The following is a 13,131-nucleotide window of genomic DNA, read 5'->3' on the forward strand; positions in this document are numbered from 1 at the left end:
TAAATAATATCGGTTCTTTTGGTTGGTAAATTATTAGCAACAGCTAATCTACATACTATAGCAATTGCCCAAATAAATTTAATAAAAGGAACAAAATATGTACATCGACTACATGTACATGTATGACCAATCCACCAATTATTCCTTATCAGAGGTCTTCAAATATAGAAACCAATTAGGATTTCTTCAGGACGTTGGAGGCCAAACAACATGGGACAACAGAGTAGGTCCTAAGAAACTGATGGTTAACAAGAGTGCGTAAGTGTGTGGTGTTCTTTGCTCTCTTCATCAGAGCTCTTTACTCTTCTAACTAAGGAAATCTTCTCCAGACCACATTATGATTTACACTGTGTTATTGGAGTCTGGGTATAATACAGGGCTCAAATTGGGGGGGGGGGGGTCAACAAGACTACAGGGCTTGTTGGTCAAAAGGTTTACTAAGACCAGAGTTCTATAAACAAGATCAGAATCAAATTGAGAAAAATCAATATTTTTTTGTGAGAACAAGTACAAAATGACATGGAGAACATTCGTGCCCTAAAAATAACAGCACCCTTTAATGAAGCCTATAGGTCACCAGATTTGGATGCACTCTCATACATGAAGTAAAATAAAGGGTGTAGCTACTCTCACAAAATTCAATTTGAAAGATTTTGTAATGGACTCTTGATTGCGATTGGATTTGACCTTTCCTTTATCATGGCGCAGCCATCTTGATTTTCTCCCATTAAAATCAATGTAACCAAACTGAGGCTGGAAGGAAAATAAGTGTGGTTCCTTTTTGTACAAGAATATTACAATCTGTTACTCGTGCCGGATACAGGGAACATGACCAAGATGGTGCGACGTGATAAAGGTCTATACCTTGCTCTGCTTGATAAATCCTGGAGGTCTCCTGGATGGAAGAGTTGTGCAGCTTTTAGTCCTATTTCCTCACAGGCTCCAAGAAACACATTGAGATTGTCCTGCAACAAGAAAACACATTCATAAGACAATATCGTTACAAAAAATGCATGTTGTTCAAAAAATACAATGTATAAAATAATAAACCACAAGGAAAACTGACTGGGAAAACTTTAAATTATTTGGGGTTGAACGTAGAAAAAAAACCTAGAGCGGGATTTGAACCAATGACCAGATTAACGTACCAGCGCTCTACCAACTGAACTATCTATCCCATAGACTTTAAGAATTTTGAATGGTATTGCTCTTTGCAAAATGAAATTAACCTTCCCCTTTCAAATTCCAGGCCCAGCTCTGGACCATGATTGAGACCATGCAGCCAGACCACATGTTTGTCTCTTCCTCCATGCACAGCTTTAATGTACAATTTCAAATTAATCCAATCTGGAAAGAAATTAGCAAATGACCTGTTGCACTGATGTAGAACATAACATTGATCAAGTTAAGGAGCAGTACTAGAGTGATTGTTTACACAGGAAGCAATCAGGACACACAGAAGTGTGAAAACAAATTGATTGCATTTACAGAAAGACTGAAGAATAACCACCTGTGGAACAATGACACAGCTGGAACAACTCACACAAACACTTGTTATTTTAACATTTGTCCCATGCAAATGGTGTATACAATCATGTAGTATAACATGTAATGTGCATAGTCTCGGTGCCAGACATTCTTAGCGCATTTTTGCTGCCAAATTGGTGATAGCAATTTAGCCTTTCACAATTCACCAATAGAGGGTGCACTAAAAACAGCTCCGCTCTGACATGTACATAGACACCTGTAAAGCCCCTGCTATCAGTGAAACGATGTAGTTGTATAGTATACATTGTACAGTAACAAATCTGGCAGCAAAATCAACTAAGAATGTCTTGCACCCAGACTAATGATGTTGCCTAAAGCCAACTTCATCCAACCCTCTCTTTGACTACAACAACCTGTGACATTTGCCTGCAAGTCTGTGGCTCACAAATCCATCGGAAGAGTCACCTCAGGCTATTTCTCCCTCAACTAATCGACTTACATTTTGTTATTTTCATGTAGAGAACATCTTCCTCAACCTCAAGGGATCCCCTCCTACAACCACTACTGTACACACTTATGTGGGTGTACAACCACCTTGATGTTACATGTTCTTTAGTTACAACTGAAATCAAGCCATACCTCGATTCGCAGTCCAAGTAAAATTCCCAATCATGCCAAATCACCCAGCAGCATGCCAACAATAACAACCTCGTTAATTCACTGGCAATTTCACTTCATTTAAATTTGTTTAAAAGCACACTTCCTTTTGACCCTATATTGATAATCAATTCTGCATTGAGAAGTCTCAAAGAACAGTGGACCCCTTTGTCGCACAGACCTTCGATTTTATTGTTTGCACGCAGAATCAATTGCCCATTGATTCTTTTAAACGGCAAGTCCTAAACTATTTTGGTCAATTATTTTCTGAATGGCGACAAACACTACGTCAATCAAAGAATAAAGTCTTCCAGACATGCATAGAATACCAAACTATTCGGTTCATGGTACATTAAGAGTTCAACAAATTATTCGGTTCATGATACATTAAGAAATCAACAAACGTTTGCAAAGATGTTTTGTCCCAGGCAACCATTGAGAAGGGACTCCACTAATCACAAACTAATCACACACAACACACCCTTGAGAATGTTTTGTGTGACAGTCCTGGGGACATGGACCTTGCAAATTCTTTCTGACCTACTTTACTACGAGATTACAGGCTAACAAAACAGTGCAATGTCTCCATACATAATGTATTGTGTGTAGTAAAGCATTGATCCTTGAAAACTCTCCCTCCTCTTGCACAGCCACGACATCAGGCCTCGAAATGAAATAACCCATGGATGCTGAGGGTGCCCTTTGCAAAGTTCCAACACAAATTAAAAATTTGCTCAGCGAAATGCCCCTTACCAGAGACAGCAGACCTCAAAATAACCAAGGGCACCGCACCAACAGCAAAAATTGCCACGTTCCAAAACAAATTAAAGTTTTCCCCATATTAGTGCCCCTTAATACCAGAGACAGCAGGCCTCAAAATAACCCATGGCACACACAACAATTGCTGTGATGCCCTTTACAAAGTTCCAACACAATTTCCACCATGCAAAGTTTCAAATCCTACAATTTAAATTGCCCTTACATAATGTAGAAGTGCCCTTTACCAGAGGAAAATTGCTGTGCCCCTTCAAGAACAGAATTCAAGACTTGTGATAGTACTGCAGATTTGTATGTTTTGTACAGTGAACGTATACAATCGTATACAGTGAATGTACAGAGCAAGCACAATTTATACCCTGAAATTCGTAAGGAGTTTTAACCCACCTGCCACCCAATGTTCTGTTTCATACTCAATGCAATTTTTATGGGAAGAATAAGCACTCAGCATCTTATCTTCCCAGGAAATGGCTATATCCCAGGAGTTTGCAAGAGTTAGCACTTTAGGTGTGAAAAGGTCAACAAATTTTTCCTGGGGACTTCCTGGGAAATTCATTGTGACATGGGGGGGCTTTAAATTTTATCTATGGGTGCGTTCGATTAGCTTCCCCGGGTCGACCCTGGTGTGTGGCGGGTTTTTTTTCCAGGACGAACGTGTGCAGATAATTACCCACGTACGTCCTGAAAAAGAAAAAAAACGGCACCCACCGGGGTCGACCCAGGGAAGCTAAACGAACGCACCCAAAGATGCCATCAACGCTGCACTAGGTGAAAGGTCATACAGTACATTGAGGTTTGCCTTTCAGATGTAAGCCATTTTGTTCAAGCTTTATTTGTGTGTAGGCCCTACAACATAACACTGTTAGATTGGGTCCTGTTGGATTTTATTCCAAGTATCTACAGTGATTTCCCTTGTATAGCAGAGCAAAATACTACAAAATATGTATCAGTTGTTACTCAAAAATGACTACTCAATATTGCATTCAGGGTGCAAAAATAAGTTCAGGCTAACTGTTTTGCTATGCACTATTGCTGGACGAAAATGCTCCCTGACATACATGAAGTAAACAAATCAATACCTGATTTCTTGCATGGTTGACTTCTCTCATGACCAAGTATGTGTACACTACACATGCCTACACGTACACATTTTTATGTACAATTGGCACACATTTATGCACAATTATTGTGCAGTTGACCTACACAAAAATATGTTTGATGTTTACAAAGGGACTGTACAAGTGTTGACAACAATTTACAGGTGGTAGCCTACAGAGAGCACTACTTTTGATGCCCATCCCCCAAGTCTTACTTCAATATTTTTAATTCAAAATGTATGCAGTTATTTAAACATCAACATTTTACAGCCACCTTTTAAAATTGTACCTGATCAACCTCGCCACCCCCCACCCCTCCCAATACTCTGTGTATGATTCAAGCCACGTTTTAAGCATGGAGCTACAGTTGTGCCACTGGACACTTTCGGTAAACAGTAATGTCCAAGGCCCACACTTCGTGTATCACAACTACTATATATAAAAATAACAAACCTGTGAAAACTTAGGCTCAACCGGTCATCGAAGTCGGGAGAAAATAACGGCAAAACCCACCCTTGTTTCCACATGTTTCGCCGTGTCATGTGTTTAAAACAAATCCGTAATTCTCGATATCGAGAATTGATGTTGTTTTAATGTTTTTTTCAAAAAGTAAAGCATTTCATGGAATAATATTTCAAGAGAAGTCTTTCACCATTACCTTCTGTAAACCCTGTAAGTTATTTGTAAATCTGTGAACTTTTAATTTTTTTTCTGTACCGAAAGTGTCCAATGGCTTTAATGTACATGTATAGCTACATTGTTTAGCTCTGGACATTGACTCAAGACTGGACAATGTCAACAAGATTTGACAGCCCAAAGACATACAGAATGTTGTATACAAGGACTCATGTAAAACCATTTCTCTGTGACAAAAACTATCCATCCAATAATTATCAATTTGCATATAATTTTCACATCATTTCCAACTGTGGGCTGTAATTTAGCCTTCAACAAAACTCCCTTGACAATACAAGTTTACAACTTGAGTACAACCTACAAGCACCTCTAGTACTTAACACAACCGTCACTATTCCTGTAGATTTCACCTTGGGTACTTGTTAGTTCTAGCAGATGCAAAGGTAAACCTTGTAAATTAAACCACAATCAGGTGACAAGTATTTTTACAAAAGAAACTCATTGGATACCACCTGACCCTTTAGAGAAGGCTCAGGCTGGATATCTTTTCAATTAATGAAATTACTGGTTCATGTGTAAGCAGTTGACCAAATACTTTTTTTCCACAAAAAAATAGTTGGGTTCCTTCCCACATCTTCAACTGAATGATTCATTCTTACTTCATCTTTTTATTGGTGCTTGTGTTATGTATACAAAATAAACAAAAAACCTTTTCAAAAACTGGCGTTGCCCTTTCAAAGATAAATTGTAAGGCCAGAAAACCCTCAAGTTCCCTGACCCCCTTCAAGGACCTCTTCTTGGCTCCTCCCACCAGTTTGGGATTATTATTTTTGATTTGTAGTCGAGTTCAGGACTCTTTGCAGGAGCCATTCAGGTGACGTAAATTATCACATTACAAATCAGCTGTTGAAGAGGCCAACTGTGAAATGACAGCCATAAGCCTGCATGGTGTAGGGGTGTACGTGCCAAACAACTCCGTTTGACAACACTTAGATGCCGTGAATGATTCACCATGCCTGTTTCATCTGTAAGTGTAACCATGGTGGAAGAAAATAGAAAATTGTCTTCCTCCATGGTGTAACACTGTTAAAGTGTTACACATACAACAAACACAAACAGTATGCAGTAATTTCCAAACTGTATGTAAAGCGCATTGACGCAGTAATTGTAAAATGCGCAACATAAAAATTTATTTATTAATATAAAAAAACTATTTATTACTATTCACACATAAAATACAAACATACCTACATGTACAGTGTAAAAAAACATGTAAGCACACGCAATATCTACCTCCTTGAGTTCATTGTATTTTCATGAATAATTTATGTTCTTTTGGTACAATCATGGAGGAAGAATTGTCCTTCCTCTATGGTACAATGCACAATTCCTGTGTAAAAAAAAGGTACACTATGAAATTTTGCCCCTTGGCCAAATTTTGTGAGTAAGTTCAAATTCAGTACTGTATAATTAAATATCTGAAACGTGTCTTTTGCACAATCAGACAACTTAGCCTACACAAATATTAAAAGGTACATGTACCATGTAGGCCTACCTGTAAACATGCATGCACCCCAAATGTAATGTCTAAAGACACTGTGTTATCCCACCATGTACTCTGCAATTCATCAGGCTTTACAAATTAATGTGTACTGTGTTTGAAGATAGGGAGGATCGAGGTCCTTGGTTTTCTTTTTTTTGGGGGGGGGGAAGCAAATGTAAATAACTGGACTGTGCGACTCATTTACAGTACAATGTTTGGCCTCCTTATCAAATCAAGGGCATGTTTCAACTCAGTCTGTAGTGCAAGTTTTGCAGTGGTAATGTATTTTAAATATATTGCAGTTGTATAAATATGTGGGTCAAACTCTTTTGATTGAATCAAAGACCAGTTGTTTCTGCTCGATTAACATAAATCCAGGGCTAGTGTAACACATGGTATTGTATGCAGGATGTCGAGGCTAGAGAGCAAACTGCACTTTTGTACGACTAATAATCTAGGAATTCATTTCAATTTATGCTTTAAAAGTCTACAAGTAGGGCCTACGTACAACAAATCGTAATAAATTCCAATGCAGTCATGATGGGTCTATAACCAATTTGGCAGTTTTGCAATTAATGTAGAGTGCCTGCTTTGTACTGTGCCGATATGCAATTAGCCTTTCCCATAAAAATGTGTACTTTTTAAAACTTTTTTTCTCTTTTAAATATGTAATCACTTACAAGTATAATTGCTGTGGTTTCAACCATTTGTACATAATCTGCTTTGTCATTTTGTCAAGTAATCTTTATATTTATTAATTATATTAATTATTGTATATTGTATATTGTATATTTCTCTTAATATTTTTATATGGAGCTGGTCTACTGTTGTAATTGCCTACAAAGGATGATATAAGTTTTATGAATTGAATTGAATTGAATTGAATTGAATTGAATTGAATTGAATTGAATTGAAGTGAATTAGCCCTTCCCATAAAAATGTGTACTTATTACTACAATTACGCATGCAAGCAAACGTCATAGAGTTACTGTGCACTAGGCAGATGCATGCATGCGTCATGCCACCAATAGCTCCTATTGCAAACAGGAGCAATGTTCCCCCATTTTACCAACCATTGTTGTTTATAAATAAGAAATTTTTATATACTGTAAAATGGCAAGGTTCATTATTTAAGATTTATACCACATCCCTATCAAAATCAAAACCCGTTTTAAAATGCACAGGAGAATGGTCACCAGGCCCAATGGCCAATCCGTCTGTCATACCACATTTGTACTACCGCTATTCTTGTGGGCATGTTCATCTTGCCATGATCTATACTAAATGGTTAACAACACTTTCTCTCTCTACATGTAGGCCTAGCTGTTGTTTAACTGCTGTTGGTACTCCATAGAAATAGACAGGTGCAGAAGTTGTTTCTTTTATGATGTCAAAGTATGGCATTGGATCATAAATCAATCTATTTCCAATCAATACAGATGGATAAGGCCAACCATGGGACAATCATGGGCCAACCCAGACAATTTCCCCATTGCCTGTCCCCATTGCACCACTTGGGATTGATTCAACAGTCAGTTTAAAATAATTTGCTAAATTATTTCAATTGTACCTGTTTAGCTTTTGACCAATTGCAATTGTTTGTATTGTTCAGCGTCTTAGTGCAAATGCATGCATGCATGGTAAGGGCACTTTATACGTATTTGTATTGTTTTGGGGTTATTTCACTAACTGGGGGGAAGTCTGTCCCCAAATATTGGAAGTGCGCCAGAAGCACGCTGAACTGAAACAAGGTCTTCTGCATGTTTTCTACTTCGTCTAGATGTATTTTTATTTTTTTATTTTTTAGAACAAAAATGTATTAATTTATAGCCTACATTTTTTGTCCGAAATTGGCCGAAAAACAAAACAAACGTATTGGCACAATACATTGTATGTTAGTTGTTTATGGGAGGAACCCTGGCAACAATGTACTCAACTGGTAACTATTCAAATGTACAGTAAACATGTAAACAGACCCTCTGGTCTGTGGTTGTGTGGTATTGTTGACCAGTGACATGTTACTGTTGTAGGAATACAGAGTTGAGTACAGCATGTATCTTGTAACTACAGACTCAATGTGCCACAAGGTCACAAGGGTTAAGTAATTTGTGGTCAGACTGTGTCTGTTTATTTAGTAAATTTTTGAAAATAATGAGAACCACATGATAGATGGTTGACCACATCCCTCAGAGATGCTCAGAGGGAAGGAGTTCCCAACTGATTTCCTGACAAAATAACTCAAGAAGATTGGCCTTAATGCTATTAACACCTCAAACACATTAGAGAAATCAGTGAAGTTGTTACGTGGTGATGTCAGGCCAGACTAATCACAAAGGAGAAAGGACCCCTCTATTGACTTAAAATGTAATCTGTTGCACCTGTGTGTGTGACAGGTTGATCTGGTCTCCAGATCCAGGCCTAATGCTCCCACTTTGAACGGGCAGCCATGGGCACCAAGGTGTTAGAGAACCTCAATGAGGAAATAATACTAATAGCACCAAGGCAATGACAGTCGCAGTAGAGGCAATAGACCTTTATGATCATCATGCAGCCATCTTGAATTTTCCCCATTGATATCAATGTAACCAAACCAAGGCTTGAAGAACAAAATAGTCTGGTTCCTATTTGCAACCCTGATTATTAGCATTCATTATTGTTATTTGATAAAAGGAACATGACCAAAATGGAAACGGCATGATAAAGGCCTATTGCCTTTTACCTGCAGATAGACACCCAGATTTAATTTTGCGAATGTACATGTGTAATGGCGGGCCAAATTGCCAAAATGTGCACACAAGCCTGATTCACTATTCCCGATAGCAATGGAACTAATTAATTGCCTTGATGCCCTTTGAAGCATTCCAACTGTACAAATTAAAATTTCTTAGTTGGAGGTGCCCTTTAAAAAGAAAAACTCGGCCTTGCCCTTACACTGCAGACTTGTGCGAGTACAGTACAAGTAGCAACTTGTCGATGATTTATTCTACGTATTCCGTGTGAATATATTTTTAACCAAATATAAATGTACATGTATCTTCTGCACCTCCCCTAACCAACTTCAAATATAGGCAGCTATCATTCTTATTTGTGCCCATTATACACTGTAAGTTCATTATGTAATTATAACATGCGCACGAGTGATATATGGACGATCTGTGCTTACTGCGATACTGCGATCAAATCCAACGGGGCCAAGGGCAGCAGTGTTGGATATACTATGGAGGTAGTCTAACTCAATGGAATACGTACATGTAGGCCTATTAGATGCTGACACGCTGTATCGTTTCGTCCACTAGTACGTGTGCGATAATAAATTTATCTAGAGCAAACTTGACGCATAACTTGAATCAGTACGTTATAGAAAGATCAGGGTTTGATATGGGCTGTTTGATAGCCTATTTGAATGTGTGTCTGTTAAAGGGAAGGGACATATTTGGTAATTACTCAAAACAAATATTAACTTAAAAACTGACTTAGTAACAAGCATTGGGGAACTGTTGATAGCATAAAGATTGTGGGAAATGTCTTAACGACTCCCTCTGAAGTAACATAGTTTTTGAGAAAGAGCTAATTTCTCACTAAAATATTAAAAGACTTCTACCTACAGTAGAAGTCTTTTATTCCTATCTGAAAGCACACAAGGGTGTTTTTTCTTTCATCATTTTCTAGCAACTTCGATGACAAATTGAGCCCAAATTTTCACAGGCCTGTTATTCTATGCTTATGATGGGATACACCAAGTGAGAACACTGGTCTTTGACAATTACTAAACATGTACAGTGGGCCTTTAATGATAATCAGACACACACAGAGGATTAACCTTTCATTTTGCAGCACCCTGGAATTTTATTTTTGATGTCACTATAGTTCTTACGGAGGGTGAAAAGTATCACATCCTCCAGTGTGCAATGGACTTGCTATTTCATGGGATGCTAGCAATTTGCTGTCACTATACTCAGGATAGTGGAATCAAGCTTCACTTCGGCCTAGATTCAACATTGGGTCAATATTGGCAGTCTACAGAGTGCCTTTCCAGCTGAGTTCAGGCGGATTTAATTTCACACTAGATGGTTTAATTTACCCTACATGTGCACACATGTGCATTTATTAAAAAAGACACTGGGCACTATTGATAATTGTCAAAGACCAGTATTCTGACTTGGTGTGTATCTCAACAATGCATAAAATAACAAACCTGTGAAAATTTGAGCTCAATTGGTCGTTGAAGTTGCGAGATAATAATGAAAGAAAAAACACCCTTGTCACACGAAGTTGTGTGCTTTCAGATGCTTGATTTCGAGACCTCAAAATCTAATTCTGAGGTCTCTAAATCAAATTCGTGGAAAATTAACTTCTTTCTCGAAAACTACGTTACTTCAGAGGGAGCCGTTTCTCACAATGTTTTAAACTATCAATAGCTCCCCATTACTCGTTACCAAGTAAGGTTTTATGCTAAAAATTATTTTAAGTAATTACCAATATGGTGTGCACTGGCTTTAATCGTAGCCTGTATGCTCCGTTTTTGAAAGGGCAAGGGCACCAAGGCATTTTCTTTTTGGCAAAGGGCACCCTATGAGGAAATTGTAAATTTCTACTGGAGCATTTCATGGGCACCAAGGCAATGGCAAGGGGCAACGGAGGCAATCGCCTCCGTTGCCTCCGTGAAGTGTCAGGCCCAAGTAGTAGCAGAAAGGTGTTTAAACTTGACACATTAAGGGGAACGAACAACCATATTCTAGTTCTAATACTAATAGGCCTACATGTACACATTCATACACATGTAAGACATGATCCTCCTTTGATCACCCTTGCCATGCCCTTGCCGAATTAAGTACAATCACGGTCTAGATGGTTTAATGTACTCTAGAAGCAGAAAGGTTTAGACATTGCCTACACATACACTATGTTGATTTTGCATTCAGGGATAATAAATTTTATTGGGTTTTCCCATTTACCATTTAAATAATAGCCAGGCAAGAGAGACTTACACAGCGTTGCTGTGTCCGAAATGCCATAGATGCCTACAGCTATGCCAACGGCTGGATCACAGTGTCAGCATGTGTTGAAATACAGGACATTCTAAGAATTTAGCAATAGAGCCGTAGCCGTAGCTATCTATGTGTAGCCGCTAATTCAGACACTTCAGTCCCACATGACCTATCCAGCCTACATGTACATGGACAATTATTTTGCATGACCTGGTCATCTACAATCAGGAAAATTTATGTGAAGGTCACCTGAGTCAGTCAGGGAAAGGAATCAGGTAATCAGAAAATACTAAATGTATAGTCCTTGTACTACAGACACTGTGTACATCCCCTTAGTAGGGTCTACATGTGATATTAACAAGTGCAATAAAAAAATGCATAGTACAAAAACTACACTATAGGCCTACTAAACACTGTTGTCACACACAAGAGAAAGCCCTTGAAAAGAATTATTCCATACAAATAATAAGAGAACAATAGGAAATGCCACGTCAGTATTAATAATGCATTCCATTCATAATAGTAATTTACTGGAACCTCGTCCTTGGGTATCAATACAGGACTGCGCCGCAGCATCATAAATGTACAGTTGGAAATTTTGGACACTCCACACAGGTTTTCTTTTGTCATTCCTGCGTACTGCTGAACTACATGTACATGTAGTACAAAACATGACCTGTGGGTATGGGTTGACGATCGACAGTATGAAACACCATGCGGGGTTCTCCCCACGCACAAACTATTGTATCAGGCCGATACGTACAAATTGCTACCAATGCAAAAAAAAACACTTTACGTCAAATAATGTCTTTATCTTTATCCAAAGATCTTTGACAGAGTAAATAGCAACAATTCAGACTTTCCGAGCATTTTGTTTATGACATGGGGGGGGGGGGCTCTCTTCAACGAGTAGAAGAGTCAGCATACAAATTCAATTACAGGTCAATCAAACTGTAGAGTACGCTGTTTGCTGTTGTCTAATCGCAGCATAATTTGATAGCATAATCGTCAACTATTCAGGAACTGCAAAGAGGTTTTCTTAATTGTGAGTACTGTAATGGGCCTTGGAATCAAAGGAAATGAAACAAACCCAACCCTGAAGATAATATCCACTAGTCTTCTACACAGCTAGAGTATAATTAATCATGATAATTGATAATACAGTAGACTGTTTTCAAATAGGCTACTGTACGCAAACACAATATTACTTGGTGCTTGATATGTGGCCTACCTTTTCTGCAAGCAGAAACAGGTCTGATGCTTGCCTTCTTGATTAGGGCAAGGGCACAAAGGAGTTTTCTCCATTGCTAGTTGAGGACATTGTTAATTTCTCTTGGACTGTTTCAAGGGGATCCAAGGCATTATCAGAACATTAAGGCCTGCATAATTACTTTTGCTTTATTTCCTTTTTCTTTTTGTCTGGCCAGTCTACTAATGGTTTTGTATTTAAACTGGTCACCAAAGTCTGAACTGTTGTTCCATGAAATGCTTATTATTGTGTGATTCACAGCTATTCAAATGAAGGCTGCCCATTCAAATGAAGGCTGCCCATACAAATGAAGGCTGCCCATATTTTGCCAACCATGGCTGGCAAAACTTGCTGCAATGTAACTTCAAAAGAAGGTCAATTAAATCTAATAAATATTTATTTTCTAGTCAGTAACAATTGTTGCTCTTTTGTATGGGTATTGGGTTCCTTAACGCTAGTTATAACACTGCGCGCCAACAGCTAATTGAGCATGAACACACTGGAAATGAAAATTTGGGGATCTTCCAATATTCAAGAAATCGTTCACATTAAATCCTTGGACCAGCAATGTACATTGCCCTTTGTACTACAAGAGTGCTTCTAGTATACAAGATCAAGTTATCCGATAGGGATGCAATCGTGTGTAAGGACTTTGTTACTTGTTATCATACACCATTTGCAAGCATTTCTGGAATA

The 13,131-nt window shown here is 38.3% G+C and overlaps 1 protein-coding gene across 9 annotated transcripts in view; it reads right to left on the reverse strand.

The window, feature by feature from the left end:
* Nucleotides 1–13,131, reverse strand: part of LOC117293531 (LIM and calponin homology domains-containing protein 1-like) — an 80,233-nt gene that overhangs the window by 44,429 nt on the left and 22,673 nt on the right. For all 9 annotated transcript variants that reach the window (XM_033775887.1, XM_033775888.1, XM_033775882.1 and 6 more), the window contains exon 4: nucleotides 865–965. In XM_033775887.1, the coding sequence (XP_033631778.1) occupies nucleotides 865–965 (101 nt within the window). The remainder of the gene's footprint in view (nucleotides 1–864; nucleotides 966–13,131) is intronic.

Source organism: Asterias rubens, chromosome 8, assembly GCF_902459465.1.
Source record: "Asterias rubens chromosome 8, eAstRub1.3, whole genome shotgun sequence".
NCBI classification, from domain to species: Eukaryota; Metazoa; Echinodermata; class Asteroidea; order Forcipulatida; family Asteriidae; genus Asterias; species Asterias rubens.